The sequence below is a fragment of the Triturus cristatus genome, chromosome 7 (genome assembly GCF_964204655.1).
Source record: "Triturus cristatus chromosome 7, aTriCri1.1, whole genome shotgun sequence".
Taxonomy (NCBI): Eukaryota; Metazoa; Chordata; class Amphibia; order Caudata; family Salamandridae; genus Triturus; species Triturus cristatus.
In genome coordinates, this window is record NC_140590.1 from 1,299,734,419 (window position 1) to 1,299,756,000 (window position 21,582).

Consider the following 21,582-nt stretch of genomic DNA (forward strand, 5'->3'; position numbering starts at 1 on the left):
CATACCCCTCCAAACCCTCCCCTCCAGATGACCACCTAGGGTTTGGGCAGCTGATAAACAGGGCTGCACTTTTCCATGGCGTCACCATGCATTCAGCTACACCCGAAGAAGACTTTCTTCTAACACATTCGAACAGTCTCAAAAATCAGTTCAAATCTTGCCCATGATTAACGGAGTCATAAAACACGCCACAGAGGTTTTTAAAGACCCTGTCAGAGCTAGGGTTCTTAACCCCCGAATTGAAAATAAAATATAGACCTGCCCCACAAGATCCCGGTAACATTAAAGCACAGCTCCCTCTAGACTCTTTAGTAGTTTCAAACGCAAGAAAGCGGGCTAACTCCCAAACAGGAGACACACCGCCCCCAGACAAAGAGTCCAAGCTATTCGAGGCCTTGGGCAAAATAGTTGCAGCACAAGCTGCTAACCATTGGCGTATTGCCAACACACAAGCCCTATTAGCCCGATATGATAGGGCTCATTATGATCAGTTAGAAGATCTTTTACAACACCTACCAGATCAGTACAAATCCCAGGCCAATGACCTCATCCAAGAGGTGTAACTCATATCGAACGCATCAATCAAATGTGCACTAGACGCTGCGGACACTGCTTCTAGGGCGGTCAACACAAGCATACTACTTAGACGCCATGCATGGCTACGTATTTCAGGCTTTAAGCCGGAAGTACAAACAACAATACTTGGTCAACCATTCAACCAAGAGCAACTATTTGGGCCCGCAGTAGACACTGCACTTGAGAAGATGAAAAAAGATAACGAGACTGCTAAATCAATGGGAGCATTACAGTCTCCACAACCACGAGGCTCCTTTCGACGCTCCTTCTATAGGGGAGCATCCAAAAATGTTGGGACAGACACCTCTTCCACTTTCAAAACCTCCGCGCAAACATCCCCCAACAGAGGATATTTTAGAGGAGGATATAGGGGAAACAACATCAAGGGCCGAGGTCGGGGCAATACCAACACCCGCACCTCTCCAGCCACTAAACAGTGACTTGCCTCCACTCCCCCCAGACCATTCCACTCCGGTCGGGGGAAGACTCCAACAGTTCCTACCTGTCTGGAATTCCATTACAACAGACAAGTGGGTAAGACAAATTATCCAGTTTAGTTACTGCCTCGAACTCAAACCCCCCCCCCCACACACACATACCACCCAAACACCGTCCAATGTCACCACACCATCTTACACTACTCAAACAGGAAATTCGGTCCTTGCTTCAAAAACACGCAATAGAACCAGTTCCACTCCAACATCAGGGTACAGGAGTATATTCTCTATACTTTCTAATCCCCAAAAAGGACGAGACGTTAAGACCCATTCTCGACCTCAGACTCCTAAATCAGTACATACTCAGATTACTTCCATATGATCACTCTTCAACAAGTCCTCCCACTACTTCAACAAGACGACTTCCTTGCCACATTGGACCTGAAGGACGCATACTTTGACATCCCCATGCATCCTGCTCACAGGAAGTACCTAAGATTTGTGGTAGACGGACAGCACTATAAGTTTACCGTCCTCCAGTTCGGAGTAACAACTGCACCCAGGGTATTCACCAAATGCCTAGCAGTAGTGGCAGCGCACCTCAGGAGACAACAAATCCATGTCTTGATGTATCTCGACGATTGACTCATAAAAGCCATTACTTTCAACAAATGCGTTCTCCACACTCACCGCACTATTCAAACCTTACATAACTTGGGATTTACCATCAACTATCCCAAATCTCAACTGCAACCCTCCCACATACATCAATATCTGGGAGCCACCATAAATACTTCCAAAGCCTTAGCTTATCCCAGCAAAGCCGGGATAGCCAACATACAAAACCTCATCTTAAAATTTCAAACTCAACACTCTTCCAGCAAGAGTGTTTATGCAACTGTTAGGCATGATGGCGTCATGCATCTCCATTGTGCCTCACGCACGACTTCAAATGCGTCCCTTGCAAGAATGTCTAGCACAACAGTGGAACCAGGCTCACGGACAACTTAACGATCTGGTGTTGGTGGACAGTCGCTCACTTCGCTCACTGAAATGGTGGAACACCATCAACCTGTCCAAAGGGCGACCGTTCTTAGAGCCTCTTCCACAAGTAGTGCTGACAACCGACGCATCTCTCACAGGGTGGGGAGCCCATCTCCTACAACACACCACTCAGGGCAAATGGACCACTCAACAAAAACTGCTCCATATCAATCACCTAGAACTTCTAGCGGTGTTCCTAGCACTGAAATCTTTTCAAGTACATCTAAGGAACAAAACTGTCCTCATCCGCACAGACATGACGACCATGTATTACATACAAAAACAGGGGGGGACACATTCTCTCCAACTGTCCCAACTCGCACAGAACATTTGGAGATGGGCAATTCCCCAAAACATCTACCTGCTAGCGGAACACCTTCCAGGGGTTCACAACCAGATTGCCGATCTCCTAAGTCGACAGACACAACAAATCCACGAATGGGAATTACACCCCAAAGTCCTACTCCCATTCTTCCAAAAATGGGGCCAACCAGACATAGACCTGTTTGCCACACAAAATGCCCAACCTTCGCCGCCAGGTTTCCACACCCACAGTCGAAGGGCAATGCAATATGGATGAACTGGTCAGGCAGATTTGCGTACGCTTTTCCGCCTCTCCCACTCATTCCATTTGTGGTACGCAAGCTCAAACAGTCTCTAAAACTGATTCCAGTAGCTCCCGCTTGGGCACGTCAACCCTGGTTCACGACACTTCTGGAACTCTCGCTAGTTCCACTTCAAAAACTGTGCCTTTCCCCGGCCTTATTAACCCAGAACCATGGAGAAATCAGACACCCAGATCCACAGCAACTGAACTTGGCGATCTGGCTCCTGAAGTCTTAGAGTTCGTGTTGGACAGGCCACATGAGGGGCTTGCTCCCTCCCCGCATGACACGGCCCAAGCCCCGGCCCTCCAGGTGTGACCCACAGGACCAAACCGCAACCCGTCTCCAGACGGAACTCCTGCCCCCGGACATTTATGTATCATGGGGCCGACCCACTCCCGGCTCCCCCGTCCGGACCAGCCGCCATCTTGGACACTGCACCACGAGGCCGCGTGGCCTCAGCTCGACCCTAACCCTGGACCTGGCCAGGCCCCGCCATCCCGGCACCACCATCCACCCAGGAGGTGAACGGACCACTTGGCAGGTCGATGGGAGAAAGGAGTGTCAATGGCTCTCCCCCGCCAGGTGCCGATCGCCCTCCAGCTCCCCCGGGCGCTGGCTCCACCCCCTGCTGGGTGTCTGGACTCCCTCATCCCGGACCTCCCGACCTCCAAGTGCGAGGGTCCGGACATCAAAGGGCGCCAGACCTATAACTAGGGCAGCTCCAGAGCAGGGAGGCAGTTGTATCCTGGAGTCGAGAGACACCGAGAAGAACTCATCCTTGACGGACTACCGGCGCTGCCGTAGCCCTGCCTTGTGAACTATCGTGCTGGCGCTGCTGCGGCCTTCTGCATCCTCCATCCTCGTCTGGACCTGCTGGCGCTGCCGCGGACCGTTGTAACCACCATCTTCATCGGGACCTGCTGGCGCTGCCGCGGACCGTGTAACGACCACCTTCATCGGGACCTGCTGGCGCTGCCGCGGACCGTGTAACGACCACCTTCACCGGGACCTGCTGGCGCTGCCGCGGCCCGTCCAAGCTAGAACACCGAGCTCGAGGATTGTGAGCTATCCATCATCGCATCTACCAGATTGGTAATCAGACTGTCCCGCTACCCCCTTTCCCAAACCCAGAGACTAGAATCGAGGGGACCTCTGAGTCCAGACCTCCTTGTACCATTCCATCGTACCTTAAGAAACTGCTTATAAAGAACGTTAAAGCCTATCCTGGTGGGGTGTACATCTGTGGGGGGGAAGTTATTCGTCTGTACGATCGCTGGAGACGGCTCTCCCCGGAGACCTCTCCCCTTGTCCTCGGCCGACCCTCCCGGTCCGTCTAACAGTTCGGTTACCTCAACCTCCCACCAGACTGTATGAATATCATAAAAGAAGCTAGAAGACCTACTACTAGGGCATGTTATGCTGCAAAATGGAAAAGATTTGCCATTTACTGCACTAACAATAATATACGCCCACTTGATGCTTCCATCCAAAACATTATTTGCTATTTACTACACTTGCAAAGATGCAATTTAGCATATTCCTGCATACGTCTACACCTAGCAGCGTTAGCAGCCTACTTACAAAATCTACAACACTTGTCACTATTTAAGGTACCAGCCATCAAAGCCTTCATGGAAGGTCTCAAAAGAATTATTCCTCCCAGATTACCACCTTCTCCAGTGTGGAATCTAAATATTGTTCTAACAAGGCTCATGGGCCCTCCATTTGAACCTATGCATAAATGCGAACTGCAATTCCTTACATGGAAAGTGGCCTTTCTTATCGCAATCGCATCCCTACGAAGGGTAAGTGAGATACAGGCCTTAACTATTGAAGACCCATTCCTACAACTGCGTCATAACCCAAAATTCCTACCAAAAGCCATTTCCCCTTTCCATCTTAACCAGTCGAGCTGCCAGTCTTCTTCCCTAATCCAGACTCAGTAGCTGAGAGAGCCCTTCATACCTTAGATGTTAAAAGAGCCTTGCTTTATTACATTGACAGAACCAAACCTTTTCGCAAAACCAAACAACTGTTGCTTTCTCTCCACCACATAAAGGCAACCCCATTTCAAAATCGGGTATAGGCAGGTGGATAGTTAAATGTATCCAAATATGTTACCAAAAAACTAAACGCACTCTTACAGTTCCCCCTAGAGCGCACTCCACACGTAAAATAGGGGCTTCCATGGCGTTCTTAGGGAACATTCCCTTAGAAGATATTTGCAAAGCAGCCACATGGTCTACCACACACACCTTCACTAAACATTACCGTGTTGATGTGCAATCCAGACAACAAGCTTCCGTAGGCCAAGCTGTCCTAAAAACTCTATTCCAAACTGCTGCAACAGATACAGGTGACCACCGCTAGGGGAGACACTGCTATATAGTCTATCCTAAGTGTGTCATCTGCAGCTCATATGCCTCGAACGTAATATGCTACTTACCAGTATGCATCTGTTCTTGGCATGTAGAGCTGCAGAGCCACACACGCCCACCCGCCTCCCCGGGACCTGTATCTGTTCCAGCATTGTCCTAATTAGACATTACACATGGACATCCTTTCTCTTCATTCTTATACACTCCATTTCCCATCATGGCGAAAAACAATCTGAGGATGGAGTGGATGCCCATGCACACTGTTGTCCAGAGGAGGAGTCACCTATCTCGTGACCAAAAGGCTTCTTCCGAAGACTACAACAACCTGCAATCATCCGAGCCCAACACCAGATGGCGATCTTATCCTAAGTGTGTGGCTCTGCAGCTCTACATGCCAAGAACAGATGCATACTGGTAAGTAGCATATTTCTTCTCTCCATAGAAATCCATTGACTGTTTTTCTCTGAAAAATGTTTTAAGTGTGGAGTTGTTTTGTATGGAAACCAGAAAAATAACAATTGTGCAAAACTGATTTTACTTACCTTTTCTCCAGGAAATGTCCCAGTGTGCTATCTAGGCATATCACCCTGAGAAGAAAAAGTAATCTAAAAAGTAACGTAAAAGTAACTCACCTGTAATTTTCATTGCAAAGCAGATGCAAAGTATATGTACAGCCTTTCACAGTATTGCATTAGCAGTAATTCAAACTGTAACCATTTCAAAGTAGATTTACAATTGAATTTCAAACTGTATATTTACTGCAAAGTATTTATCAACGTACCTGTGCCAGGCTTACTTGGGTCTAGAAAATAAAATAACTAAAAGAATATTTTTATACAAAACCAATGGGGCACGGTCTTTCAACAGTGGGGAGAGCTTTGGTTGGATCTGTTCGCCTTCAAAGAACGTGCAAGGTCAGCTGTTTTGTGCGCTGGAGTTTCCAAGGCGGCTCTCGCTCGGCAACGCTTTTCGTTGCAAGTGGAGCTCAGGTCTGTTGTATGCCTTTTCGCCCATACCACTTCTGTTCGGAGTTCTTAAGATTTAGAATGACCGGGCCCAAGTCATTCTTGTGGCTCTAGACTGGGCAAGCAGAGACTGGTATCAGAGAGTCTAAAATAAGCATTGAACCGCCAATCAGGCTGCCCCTTCGGTAGGATCTTCTGTCCACCCGGACCTGTCAACTCTCCACCTCCATGCATGAAGATTGAGCTGCGGCAGTTGAGGGCTTTTGATCTTCCTTCCGAAGTATGCAACGTTATTTTAGCGGCAGTCAGCCCTCCACTAATTCCGTATATGCCTGCCACTGTCAAATGTTTGTATCATATTGTAAAGGAAGGTCTATTGACCCTCTTTCTGCTTCTGTCTCCTTTTCTTTTTATTCTTACCCGTGCCCAGCAGGGCTCTGCGTTGGGTACTCTAAAGGGTTATGTTTCTGCTCTATCTGCTTTTTTACGGCTGTCAGATCAATCCTCTCTTAAGTGTCCAATTGTAAACAGGTTCTTGAAAGGGCTTGGTCACTTGTTTCCACCTGGGAACTTTGTCATGCCACAGTAGGACCTTAATTTGGTCCTCACTTTTCTTGTGTGGGCCCTTCAAGCCTTTGCACAGCTGTCCCCTCTGGCTGCTTACCATGAAGACAGCCTGTCTGGTGGTGATAACACCTGCCCGAAGGGTGAGTGAGTTGCAGGCGCGATCATGTGAGCCCTGCTGCATGATGACTTTTGCCGATAAAGTGGTGACCCCATTCCATCTGGGTCAATTGATCACGCTGCCCACCTTTTTTTGCTCTTTCGTATCCCTCTAAAGAACATCATCTCCACCGTCTGGATCCCAAAAGAGTTGCCGTTCTACCTTAACCGCACACAAGAGTTCCAAATGGACAACCAACTCTTTGTGGGGATGTGGGCGCTAAGAAAGGTTGGGCAGTGCAGAAAAGTACCATTTCTCGCTGGGTCGTTAGCTGCATAAAAATGTTCTATGCTTTGGCTAAGAAGCAGCCCCCTGAGGGTTCAAGAGCCCATTGCACTAGGGGAAACGTTGGAACTACGGCCTTGTCTTTGGGTGTCCCAGTCCCGGACATTAGTCAGGCAGCAACACGTTTGCCAAGCACTACTGCCTTGACAGTCTAGTCCGCAGGAATGGGCATTTTGCCCATTCGTTTCTGCAGGACTTTCTTGTGTGAGGAATGTGTCCGCAGCCCACTGCCAGGAGGGTATGGCTTGGATATCTATATTCTAAGGTAAAGAATTTGCAGCTTGAAGTCTCTATCAGATGAACAAGGTACTTACCTTTGGCAACGCATTATTTGGTAGAGACAATATCTAGCTGCAGATTCCTTACCGACCCACCCGTGCCTTCCCGCTCTGCGGGCTTGTGTTAGGGCTAGGGTTACTTCCTTTGTCAGCGCCCTAGTTTTGGCACACACCTATGTCACTTCATTGCTCTGCGCTTCTGGTGTGAAAAAATATAAAGTCCCGATGTCGTCACGCCTGGGTGGTGCCTATATAGGTGATTGTGACGTCCTAACCAACTCTGAGGCAGACTAGGTCACGCAGAGCTGAATGGAGCCACCCGACTGCACGCACAAGGGGTATTGTTCGAGCAAAAGTTTCCGAATCCAACCTGACACCTGGAAAATTCTAAGGTTCGGAATCTGCAACTAGATATTCTCTAACAGATAATGCGTTACCAAAGGTAAGTAACTTGTTATTCAATATGATTATTCCTAGGATTAGTATAAGCTTAAGTATTAATACTTATTTGCTTCTGAATACACTTCTTTAGCAGACCCTTTCCCGGTTCCTCTGCCTTTCTTGAATAAAATAATTTAGATATACCGGATCAACAAATGTAGACCGCTTCTTCAAACTAATGTGAGCTATGAGTACAGATTTGCTTAGCCTAAAACTGATTGGAGTCCCGTTGTTTGACTGCTACCCAGTAAACCATTTAATTTGCTTTTAACTGGAAAGGCCTTGAGTGTCTAGAGTGTGAACGCTCTCTTCTTTTGGTTCTGATGCAATGTTGTGAAAAATAACATTAAGAACAAATTTAAATGCAGATTGAGAAATTGAGGTTTGTTTTTGCTGCTTTTTCCTCCAAAACCAAGCTACTCAGAATTGTAAAAACAAATGTGTTGGCATCCCCATATTGTAAATTCTATCTGATTTTTAACGTATTTAATTTTCAAGTAATGTTTGTGGGCCTAGCTTGATACCATCAGCCATTGCTAGTCCTCCATGCCTTAAAGCATGAGTTGGACTTAGTTATCTTGTATCTTTGAGTCTCTTCAGGTTAATAATTTTTATGACCAAGTAAACTCCATCACTGCATTTAATAGCACTGTGTGAAGCCAATTGGATCAATGCAGCATAACATGACGAAATGAATAATGGTTTTCATCTGTGAGCAGCTTGCTGATTCATGCAGAGGCATACTAACATTATTGTGCAATTATAAGCAGACCAATTCATATTCTTTTCAATTATCGCTGAGCGTCATGACGCTTTGGGGATAAAGCGTGTGATTACTTTAAATGCAGTAACATGTTTTTTACATTTGCCTTTCCTCAGATGCAAACTGACCTATCAAAAATATATTGTAACTTGATTGGTTAAAAACAGCTTGCAGACAAATAAGTTCTAGAGGAATTAGAATTGCTGTACAGGTCAATCCCTATAACCTATTCACAGAAATCTAGCAATAGCTTTTGCTGCAGAGTACAGCCCTTCTGAAAATAGTCCAGTAGAGAAGGACTGCTGTAGGAACCAGGACTCACAGAGCCGAGCAGCAGAATCTGAATATCACAAAGCCCACAGGTTCCATCACAGAAAGAAAAAAGGGACTACAGAAGTAGGTGCAGTGTCGGCCATGAAACCTTATATTGGATCTGTCTAGTTGTACAGTAGGTTATTCAGGAACTGGGAGAAAGGCTGCCTGCCTCAAAGTTCTGTTGCTGGTCTAATGTCCTTAAAAGGTAGAGCAGTGCGTGTGGAAGGGAAGAAGAGGGGGTTCTTGGGTATCTGCTGCAGGTAATAATGTCTCTCCTTATGTCTCTTTTTTTTTTTGCAGATCAAAAAGATGGCTACCAGCGTAAGGAGGGAGGGTACATGAGGAGAGGCGGGTACAGAGGGAACCAGCATAACCAAGGAGGGTACTGAGTCTGCACACCATGCACAGGCTGGTCTTTCCACCTGCCCATAGCTACTCAAAGTGCACCAGAAACATAGTCACTGTCTCCTTCACTCAAGATCCATGGACTGTCTGGAGCAAAAGTTTCCAAGCACTTCACAAAATCCGCATTACCACCATCCCCTGCGCAGAATGGACCTCAGGCCACTAGAAGCCAACTTTGATATCTACACAGAATAATATTTGTGTCCCCATGGGAACATCAACTCTGTATCATCTGCTTGCATCATGTTAAATGTTGTAGCAGGAAGGTCTTGTGCCTAGCCAGTCTAAACAAGTCTTCCTCTTGTGTTCTGCTATTCTTTCCAAAAAGTGCCCTGATCCTGCCTCTCAACTACTGCAGTGATCTTTTCCATCCTCAAAATGTCTCCTCTTCTCCTTATACTGTCGTTCCCCCATTGGGTTGTTCCTGCCCTCATATGGGATCCCACATTTTCCTAAAGTGTCTGCTTTGCTCTACTTTCACAATTGGATCATTGATGTCCATTGGATAACCCCGACAATTGCTTCTCCCTGAAGAGTTATAATATTGCTGGGTCTCCTTTTGGCCGCCTCATTTGAAATTAATAAAAAAGGTGTGAACTCTAAGATTTTCTGCTGTGTTTACAGAGAAGGTCCGTCCTTGCAGTCCGTCGTAGCTGCACCCTGCGAGTGCATGTTGAAAGGTACATGTAACGAGTTTGTCTGCCTTGTCTTTTCTGCAGTTTTGTATACGAGAAGTGTCAAGGTGTCCAGTTTTCTGTTCGGTGTCTGATGAAACTTATTTAAAAAAATAAATAGCCGTTCTTTCTGGTGTACTCAGCCTTGCTATTAAGTAAAATGTGCATGTGGCATTACATTTGACCCAGTGGAAAATTGTCATAGTGAGAAGAACCTGGGAGAAAATTAGACAGTTGACAAATCAATATTTGATATTTTTGCAATCATTTTTTAATCCCATCTAATTGCCTCTTTATTTTTGTTGGCTTGGACCTCTTTTCTCAGTATTGTACTTGTCCATCACACGTGTTCTTTGCGGCCTCATAAGCTGTGAATATGCACAGCGGTTTGTTTAGAATATTATCGTCTTGTGAATTTTCAAAAGATGTTCATGCCAGATAAGTTTTGTGCTGTGCACATTGGTTTGCTACATCAGCAGATATGTGTAGGATAAACGTTGGATGTTAGTCAGGCGCCTATTTATTGTTTTTGAAATGTCACTGATAATTTTAAAAATAGAAGCCAATTAGTGCAGCTTCTGCAGTGCCTTTGAAATTATACTTCTCTGTCTCCTCAGACAAATTTTGTTTCTTCTGAGAAAAACTGTATTTGTAGTCTGTATATGCACATACTCTGCATGCTCCTGCCATGTAGTGTTGGGAATGGATGTCTGCAAGATCTTTTGCTTATAAGTTGTTTTCAAGTCCCAAGACGAGAACACCCTTTCAATTTTGCCCTAAGTGCAACACACTATTTCCGTGGTCAGACCAGCATAGCAATCTATGTGCATAGTTTGAGATAAATCACTTGTTTAGTACCACTCAATCTAGCAACCACTGGCATTTCTCAACCCAAAGGGTAAAACAAACACCATTGTTTTGCTGCTGTGCATGTTATATTATTCACAAACCTCACACTGATGAACAAGGACTGCCTTTTTCATAATATCCTTTCTTTTAATTCAAATCCTCTTTCATTCATGTTTCAGACATCATTCATTGTGGGTGAGACACCCATACTTATGGAATACTTATGGCTATTTATTCATCCACAGCAAGAGACGTATACAAAAAAATATATTTTTTGACATCAGTCATTACCTTAGTAGCTGCACGGTATTATACCAAATTAATGTGTTTGTTTTCTTAGTCATAGCCCTGTTAAACCATGCCCAATCTTCAAGTTGAGGTTCATACCTGACTTTTTGGGTGGCAGTGCATGTATGATTTTACAATTGCTTGGCACCATTGCTTGTAGTGATTTTGCAGTGTACATAAAGTCACAGATGAAGGATACGAGTTGTGTTTTTTCTCTCTAGACTATTGTACTCACTTTTTGAAGTTCAGACAAGTGGATCCGTCCATCAGTGCCTGACCATTAGTTGTACTACTCTTCCTTTTTCACTTATCTTTTCCCATACTTTGCAGAGTTACCATAAACTGGGCCAGGTGAAAGCCTACATGCCTATTTTAGGGTAACAGACAGGATAAAGCATGTTGACCTGTCGCTCACAGTTGTGTTGAACATTTTCCCCTTTTGTATTTTAAACCCGGTCTCTTTGGTACATAATGATCTAGTTCCTCCAAGAGGTAGTTATAATCTGTACTTCCCTATCCCTGAACTCTGCACCATCACCCACACTGATTGCCCACATTGGCAGCATCGATCTGAGGAGCTCTTCTACTGTGGGGAGTAGTATTCCATACCATACATATTGTTTATGGTGTGAGGATGAAGCATGCCACCTAAGGGTGGGTGAGGGCTCCAGCACTAAAAGAAAATACCTTCCCGTTTACTAAAGACAGAGCACCATTATCAAAGTGAGGACCATGTCACTTGCTCATCAGACCTCTAGTACCTTTATTCAATTTTAAAAGAAAGTACTTGTGGGTCTAAAAATGCTCACTGGCCTTTACATTTTTGTTTATGGACCTAAACATCCACGTCTGCCTCCCAAAAGCAGTTGGTTAGAAGAGGGTCTTAAAACATATATTTCTCAGAGGCAAGAGTATTTCCGCTATGAGTCCTTTCAGGTACACTCATGGACCCAAGTCCTTTGGCAGGGTTGGATACAATGGTTAATGTACCGGAAGGGGAGAGGTGGCTCCAACAGGGGCACCTCAGCCTCTAACCAGAGACTCCCCCGCCACCCTTTCAATCACAAACCTGTCGCAGGAAGACTGAGGTTCTTCCTTCAGTGGGTGCTTTTGGTAGTACAGCAGGGTTACCACACCACGCTACCAAACATACCACTTTGTCGACATGTCCTTAGTCATGACCATCTGTCTGCAAAGTGAGGTAGTACTGGTTCTCTTTGCCTGAGGGACCTTTGTACTGGTGCCCCCCACACTATTGCAATGAAAAAGTTTATGAAAAAACAAGGGACTCTGTGGCTCATCCTGGATTTCAAGCCTTTAAACTAAATGATACTGTCAGATCACTTTCACATGATTACTCTGCACAAAATCATCCTACTGCTCCACAAAGGTGACTACTTGGGGACACTGGACCACAAGAGCACCTCTTTCACATCCCCACACACCCAGCTCACCTCCAATGCTTGTGTTTTGTGGATAGCATGACCAGTTAAAAATTCTACAACCCTGAGGGTGCTTACAGAATGTCTAGCTGTAGTGACTGCTCATATTCACAGAAACGTAATGTGCATCTTTCTTTCTTAGGCAACTAGTTGATAAAGTGCAGCAGCAAATACCAGTGCCTAGCACACACTCAAAACAGCAGTGTCTTTGTTTAACAGATTGCGGCTCTCTATCTGTGTCAAACAAATCCTATCTCCAGCCCCAGTAGGTTCAGCGATTTTTTTTGTTTTTTTGTTTTTTTATAGTCTTTTCTAAATGCGGTCACAGTGAGACTACATCAACCAAGGGAGGGTTAAGGCATCTCAAAAGCTGCTGCCTCTTGTTCAGACACTTTGTCATCTCATGGTGCGGATGGTAATGAGACTTTTAGAGAGAACATCTTGGCAAAGATTGGAAGCAAAGTCACAGTGACATTCTTGAAGAGAGAGACCAAGGCCACAGCTATGAGGTACGTAGACTGGGCTGCATTGTTCGGAGGAGTAGCTGTTAGAGAGCCTCAGCCGAGTCAGAGTGCGTCAGGCCTAGGGCAGTGGAGCACAGAGTGCTACCCACATTGTGCTGCAGTTACTCTTGGAAGTGAGGGGGCTGCCTCTGCCGGAGTCCACCCCATGGGTGGCGGGGGCTGCACTACAATTGTTTTATGACTGGAACTGCTGACCTGCCAAGGTGGTGAGGGGGCCTGAGAGGAGGTGCTGTGATGGACTAAGATCTAGGGCTCCTGCTGGGGCGCTATGGCTTGAGACCAAGATGACTACTTTGATTGCATTGAGACAGAGGAGGGGTTCCTAGACTGCTTAAACTACCAGAGGGTTACCCATGCTGCGAAGCTTATGAAGGGGGCAGCACCTGACAAACAAGGGGGGGGATATTCAAAGAATATTTTAAAAATGTATAGTAATGGCGGCAATGGCCATCACTATGAAATATTTCCATTTTGAGGGACTCTGATTTATCCTTGTATGATCTAGCACCTTCCGTGTTGCAACAAAGAGGGGAACGGAAACAAATAAGCAATACCTATGCAAGAATAACATCTCCTGCCAATGAGACCACCCCTTTAGTCTCCTATTTGTGGCATGATCAGAAACAATTATGCCAAAACCCAGGAAGCCAGACAGATCTTGGAACTCTCAGAGGATCCTTGGGCAGACTCAGGTTATACCTCTGGCAAACTGTGACAGGACCAATTGGGAACAGTGAAGAAAAATCGAAGCCTGGCCTCTCCTCCCCCTTGGGGAGATAGCTAAAGCTAGACAAAACTCGATCAGGAAGGTCAAGAAGGTATTAGCAGAACTGGAATCTGGGGAGGGAGCTAAAGTGGTGCAAGAGACTGGTGCAAGGTACACAGCTGTGGACTTTGTGAACATCACGGGTATCTTGATGTGAGGATGGATGGTGGATCTCGAGCGGGGGAGACAGGGAGGGTGTAGGAAGCTGCCTTTTTATGTGATATATCAACAAGTTGATCTACAGTGTAAAGAGTCCAGAGGTTCCCTTATGAGTGGACAGGGGCTTGCCAAGCAATCCCAAAGTGCTCTATTGGGGGGGGGTAGTGTGTTCGAGCAGCCTTGGGCTAAACACAGAAGAGTGCATTTGCAAATACACACAATGATTATTAAATGACTTCTCTCCTTTGAGGGGAGCCAGATTTGCATTCCAAAGGCGGCAGCTTCTTTGAAGCTCACCGACCCAAGGAGGCTCATAAGAAGGTCATTCTGTGGGAGGGGGTGTTGCACCCTCTTTCCGGACAGGCTTTTGTTCTGGGTCTCCTGCGAGCAAAGGCTGTCATCCTAGGAGATCAGAACAGCACCTCGAGTGGCAGGTTGGCAGAAACTAGTCAGCAAGGTTTTCAGGGGGCACCTCAAAGGTGCCCTCTGGGTGTATGTATTGGTAAAGCCGGCACCAGTGTGGGTTTAACAGTACAAGATGCTTGGTACCAATCTTCCCTATTTCCATTGAAGCCTTCATGTAGCGGGAGAACTTGTTTAACCAGTTTCCAGCACTTATTAAAATGGTTTCCTGTCCACTTGTACTGGCAGTAGCAATAGGACTGACCAACACAGGGGCATATCTGCTCAAGTGGATAATACACTCACATGTAATATTCAGCACCCTGCTTTAGGGCTGTTAAGTCTACTGTAGGGGTGACTTGAAAATATGACATGCAGTAGGGTACATGGCACACAGGTGTGTGAAAGGTCATGTTTTCACTTTTGTCTGCACCAAAACATGTAGCTTGCAATGTCAGTGTTGCATGTGCTAGGTGAGGGGTCACAATTCGTGCTGCAGTCATTGAGGGCCCTCTTTAGTACCTCTCCGGCCCTAGGTACCATTTACAATGGACTTAGGGTGCTAAAGAGTTTCAGTTGGGGGAGCAATTGTGCAGTTTTGGGAAATAATAAAATAATCAACAGAGGAGTGTATCAAAATAGTAAAAAGAGAGAAGAGCAAGCATGTAAACAATTGCAGTAAACTTTTACTGTTAGAAAAAAACTCAAAAAAAAAATAAAAAAGAAAAACCCTCCCTCACCAACCTGGTTGGTGACATGCTTCATCATTGGGCCCCACCAGGAGTGGCTGAATGCCACCCTAGTGTGTTGCGACGCCAGTTTACTGCGGAGCAGGTAAAAAGGGTTTTGTGAAGGGTGATTTTCGTGAAATTTAAAAATGCCCGAATTGTCAAAAGAATACTTTATTGGTTTTGCCAATCAGACATGGTTAAATTGCGTGGGATAAAGAAACTAGAATTAAAAGTTCATTTTTATCCCTGAGGGTGAGGTTAACATGTTTCTGCCTTAATGAGTGTTAGTCAGGCTTTCATCAGGACCAGGAGAGTGATAGTGAAGACCCGGCGGTGTGGGCACGCTAAGGCCCACCCTGACCAAGGGTTTACAAGTGTTAAAAATAAAAGAAAACACTTGGAGTAGATTCCGTCATAAGTAGAGAGGAACAGAGTTTATTCTAGTAAAAAAATGAATTTTTTGTGACAGACAAATAACACTGAGACATAAAAGACAAATTTGAGTCAGTATGCTTCTAACAAATGTCACAGTTAGACAACATGCAAATGTGCTCTTCATGGTACAGTACAATAGCAGTAACAGGATCTCATGTGCATCAGCAAACTCAAGTGGATAAAGGACTACCAATGGAGTCCCTGTGAAAGAGCAGAGAGCAAACGTTCCCTGTCTTATTCATACAGCTAATTTGTACGACATAAAAGATCGAAATGCCCACGTTACATTGATTACTAGCAAGTGAACTAGGTCAACAAATATGTGACCAAACGTCGAAGTGCTGTTTGGCAAAACAAAAGTGCGATGAAAGACATAATGTTCTTGCATTAGGTGCAAAAGTTCAATGCACCAGGCACCCGTTATGGACCTATGCACACCCTCTTGGAACTGGACCCTGACGATGGTGAAACAGCGGTCCGGTTATTGAATATAAAGCCAGAAGATGACGCGATCCCGTGGGGAGTCACGTAGCGTCACGCTGAACATCTGACTCTGAGAGTGCTGACCGGGCCAATAATCGTTCTTGACTAATGAACACGTGGATTCAGGGCGCGCGTCAGAATGACGCTAGTAAGCCTAGCCAATTGCCGACTGCAACTTTAACTGAGATCCGTCTCTGGTAACTAAGGGGAGAGCACCCAAACAAAGGAACGGGTGCGATCTCCAAGTACTGAGAGAGTGCCGATGAGTTCCGCACATGGTAAATAACAAAAAACTAACACCCGGGGGTCGGGGGTAGTGAACTCCTATAATTTGGAGTGCCAGAGGGATATATTAATAATTTCAAAAAATCATAAACAGCGGTGCATTAGATCGCTGTAAAGGATGGGTTACATGTACTAAAGACAGAAAGCACAGACCACTAAAAATAGTGTTTTACAAAAGTTAATGAAGTTGTCAGTTTAGTGGTGTGAAGGAGGTGGAGTATCCACAATAAAAACCTCAAGATCGAGTGGAGGATACAATGCCAGAAAACGGCTGGGAGAAGGCTGGATACACAGCGCAAAACAGTCAGTTAGGCATGATAGGCTACAACGAAAAGAGTTCATAATAAGCCTAAAGATACTTTGAAGCAGACGATGACAGGGGTAGAATGATGGACAGCCTATAGAATGGTGGCCCAAGGGATATTGTCATTCAATCCATTGTGATATGTCCCAAGGCGGTACACCCATCTCTTCTTCATAGAGTATCTTCTGAGTGTTTTTGCGAGTGGCAACCTGTTCAATTACTGTCCATCTCATGTCGTTGGTAGTGTGATTAAATTGTAAAGAATGTTCACTCAGTTTGGTGGTAGCCCGACCACACCTGATGTTACTTCGATGTTCACAAATACGTAATTTAACTTTACGAGTGGTCATCCCCACATATAGTAAATCACAAGGACAGGTTATTAAATACACCACATTTGTAGAGTTACAGTTAGTATGGACCCTCTGCGTCCATACTTTGCCAGTTTCAAGGGTCAGGGTTTTTGTGTGGGACGTTAGATGGCAAATGCTGCAATTAGAGCAGGGACAATGTCCTGTAATTCTGGGTAGGCCCCAGGCATCAGTGATCGTTGGAGGTCCCATAGTAGGTGCCTCTATTGGGCGGGTGTTCACCAGTGAGTCACGAAGACTACATGCTTTCTTAAAGGAAAAAAGGGTTTTTTCCCATTTTCTATTGACGCTATTGACAATTCGCCAAAGTTTTTTTTTTTTACTGTGTCAGACACTGAACTGAAAGTGGTGACATATGTCAAAGGAATGACATTAGGCTCTCTAGGGTGTTCTTCAAGAAGAGCTTCTCTCGGCTGATTTCTCGCTCTTTTATAGCATTTATTAAGGATAGCGGCAGGGTAACCTCGATTCTTAAGTTTGGTAGTCAGATCTGATGACTGTGCGAAAATCTTCCAGGTGGCTGCAATTCCTTCTTAAATGCAGGTACTGACCGTAGGGAAGAGTTTCCTGCAAAAGTCTTGGTTGAAAGCTCGTAAATTCCAGAAGGTTTTTCTTAGCTGTAGTTTTATAATGTGTTTTAGTAGAAAAGTGCCCATTTTGCTTGGAAATCACCACATCCAGGAAGATAACTTCTTGTCTGTCCACTGTGTGTGAACTTTAAGTTTGGGTCAAGGGTATTGATCCAGGATAAGAAATCCTGCAGACATTCCCCAGTTCCTTGCCATATCATGAAGATATCGTCAATATATCGCCTCCATAATCCTATGGAGGAGATTAAAGGGTTGCTGGCATCTTGTATGAACTTGTGCTTAAAATCATGGACATACAGCCCAGCCAATCTAGGGGCAAAGGTGCTGCCCATGAAAGTCCCGGTTGACTGGAGGAATAAAGTCCCTTTATATTCAAAGAAGTTCCTCTTAAGTGCCGGTGTTGCACACTTGATAATAAATTCCTTGGGTGTGTTGTATTCCCAAGGGATAGTGTTGAGAGTTTCACCCAGGACTCTGATCGTATCGTCCTGGGGAATGCTCATGTACAAGCTCTCCATATCAAGAGTTACTAGTATAGTCTGATCTACTTCGCATTCCAGAGTATTGAGGAGATTTAGAAGACTTTTAGTGTCCTTGAGGTAAGAGGGTGTTTGTTGGACCAGTGGCTTTAGAAAAAAGTCACAAACGTGACAGTGGTACCAGTAATGAACCAATGCCCGACGCAATCGGGTGCCCAGGTGGGGGTGTCTTGTTTTTGTGTAGCTTAGGCAGCGTGTAAAACTAAGGTATGGTATTGTTTGTCTCCGTCAGGAAAGCAGCTTCATGTTTCGAGATATACCCGTTCTCTTCTGCCTCAACTGCCAAACTTTTTATGCAGGTCTTCAACTCTGGGGAAGGATCCCTGTTAAGTGGTTGGTAGTTCTTTGTGTCAGCAGGAAGGCGTCGACATTCATGGTCATAATTAGTGGTATTTAGAATTACTACTGCTCCACCTTTGTCTGCTGGTTTTATTGTTATTGCAGAGTTGGATCTAAGATCCTCATGTGCCTTGAATTCAAGAGCACTTAGATTCTTAAATTTGGTTGGTTCCTCCAGGTCCATGTCATTAAAAACTGCCTGTTCAAAGGCAGTAATCTCAGCTGGCACAGTATATGGGGGTGGATTAAAGGTAGATGTGCCCCTTAGAGGTGTCACCTATACTGTGTTCATGGGTATCAAGATTCTTCCCTTCAAAGAAAGCTTTAAGTTTCAGCTTTCTGAAGAAATTAGAGAGTTCGCAATGAAGGCGGAACTTATCCAAATGTGCAGTAGGAACAAATCCCAGGCCCCTTTTCAAGACCTTAGTTTGTGCTGGGGACAAGGTTAAATCAGAGAGGTTTACAATCAAACTCCCTGTACACTCGTTCTCGCTTGTTATTGCTTGCTCCGAGTGTGATTATCCACTGGGTCGTCTTGTTCCCAACGTACTTGTCCTCTCCTCTTGCCTCTGCCTCTCCTGCCCCTTTCTAAAAAAGGTCGGTAGGAGTTGGAGTGAAAAGGGGTAGAGGGTATGAACCCAGGGTGCCAACCCATAAGGGGCATTTGAGGTTGTTGGAAATGAATAGGATGCATACCTCCACCTCCTACCTCCACCTTTTGGGAAAGTACTCTCGCACTGGGGACCTGGTGAGCAAGAACCCAGTGAACGTTTAGTCGAAAACACACAATTTACCAGGCAAAACGTGGGGGTGGCCAGATAAAAAAAGGGGCACTTTCCTTCAGAGGGGCTGCTAGAATGACCCTGACACAAGTTAACAAACCTAGGGGTGAGATGTTTGGGCCAAATAATCAATGGTGCGACTCCCCTGTGATCAGTTACTAATGCAAAAGATGGCTATGTAGAAGTGGGATATGCAAGTGGACTATGCTTCTGCCCTTTTCTTAGTGTTGTAGGTTCACATAGTTAGGATTTGAAGACTGCAGGGGGCAGGTAGATGGACTTATAAGGCAACTCCAAAAGTGCAACATTAATAGGGAGCTACTGAGGACTCTATGTGCATCATACTGGTAGATCATATAACAGTGTGTAGTGCGTGCCACAGTTGCCCTCATGGTCAGCCAACTTAGCTCATGTTAGGGACATAAACTCCACTGTGAAGAGGCTAGTTCTTTTTAACTTCCTGAAACACAAGAGATCTATTCCTACTACAGGAGACACTTAGTTGTGAGAGATTAGGGACGGATGAGAAGTAAGTATTTTTTAATGGCTTATTTTTCTCATCAGCAGCTAATATAAAGGTTCGAGTGGTGATATGTTTTTTGTTCTATTTTGCAGTGTGAATCTTTCTTGAGTCACATGCTGTGGATTCAATCCACCATCTAGTGTTTGGGTCTTTGGGGGGGGGGGGGGGGCAGTTGATGTCCTCGCCAACCATTTACTGATCTGTTCCTCCTTGTTTACGTTCAAAAGTACGCCCAAAAGTTCCCCTGCATGTTCATCTGTAGCATATTTTTTGTGCTGTTGCATCTGGATGCTGAGGAGCTAGCTGTGGGACGGATTGGAGAAAAGGTTGCCTTTTTTTGTCAGGAAGTGCACAACAAACCAAAAAAGAGATAGGAATCGGAGAGAAAGCCGTATGGCTGGGTAACCCCGCAGGGCCAGGAGGTACTCTACTGTTTGGTGCAGAAAATGCTGCAAGGGTATGGAGTACACACCATTCAGGCCCTACCTTAAAAGCCACCTCAAAGTAGCGCTGAAGTATAGACGTCAAGTCTGCAGTTTGTGCTTGCCCGGGGATAACACATCGGTGGGTCTCAGTGCCTGTGCAAGGTTCTAGCCGAAGACCCTTAAAGTAAGACCAAAGCAGAGGTGGGCACATTATGCTATGGCACAGGTGCATAAGCGCACTACCAGGTCAGAGGACACCAAAAGCAGCTACTACAGAGTGGAGATGGCATAGTAACAGGACTATGACATCTAGAGTGGGAAGGTGTCAAAGGAAGTGTTGCCACAGGATGCGGAAAACATAAGGTACATAGGAGATTGTGGATGGAGCCGAAGGGTTCGGACTCCGAAATCAAGAAGTCTACCTTGACTTTGAAAGTCACAGAGCCAAAACAGCCTAGAGAATGATGCAATGATCCCAGCCAAGGGATACCTCTGGAGGCAAACCCTCAGAAACGGCCTTGACTTTGCAAGGTGACCAAAGGTACGGTAGGGAGAAGCTAGCCCCAGAGGGGGATATATCGTTGTCTAGGAACAGGCTACCAGCGCTCAACACCCAACATCGAAAAGAGCGCTCAACATTGAGAAAAGCAAACATTTCAAAGCCGAAATGACAGCCTTCATCTAGTAGAAGTTCTTCTCTGTGAAAGAATACAAAATTCCTTTCAAACCCTTGAGGAAAACACCTTTCAGCATCAAGGCAGAAGCTAAGGAAACAGTTGCAACTGCCAGCAACACCTGATCTGGCAGATGAGGAGGCGGCTTTCTGTTCATATGATGAAGCAGACGACCAGTACCAAGAGGGCGCCTTTGAGGCCAGACCTTCAGACGACTGGCAGGACTTTTGATGCAGACTCACAAGAGGAGAGTATCTACTTGAGACCCTCTCCGCCGGATGCCTTTATCAGAGTAAATCATGGTGGTAAAGCATGCAGAACAGCATGTCCCATGAGTGGGAGCTATAACAGGTACTACATAGATTCTTCAACAGGTTTGGAATACCACAAGTGCACCTGTTCGACACAGGAGAACACAAAATGCCAGGCCTTCTCATCCAGGGACCCAACCACAGGTCCTTGGTGAATACCCTATTGATAGATGGGTCAGGGAAATTTGCATATGCTTTTCCACTGGTTCCCTGGTAATAGAGAGGTTCATGCAAGCAAACATGACCTTCATCCTCATAGCACGACAATTGGGCAGACAGTGGTGGAGTTTGCTCACAGAAATGTGATGCCCTTACCAACACAGAAGGAAATACCATGCTGGGGGGTACGTTCTCCACTCAGAACCAAGGCACTCAGCTTGGCAGCATGGCTACTGAGGAAACATAATTTGGACACTTGCCACTGGCCAAAATGAAAGTGCCCAAGGAAGCTAGGAGACTGACAACAT

At 45.5% G+C, this 21,582-nt stretch overlaps 1 protein-coding gene across 1 annotated transcript in view; it reads left to right on the forward strand.

The window, feature by feature from the left end:
- The window catches only part of LOC146811938 (eukaryotic translation initiation factor 3 subunit C-like), a 564,017-nt gene extending 554,195 nt beyond the window's left edge, over window positions 1-9,822 (forward strand). Inside the window, exon 21 of the mRNA XM_085618906.1 lies at window positions 9,115-9,822. Within this exon, the coding sequence (XP_085475032.1) occupies window positions 9,115-9,203 (89 nt within the window). The 3' untranslated portion in view covers window positions 9,204-9,822. The remainder of the gene's footprint in view (window positions 1-9,114) is intronic.
- Window positions 9,823-21,582: the final 11,760 nt, after the last annotated feature.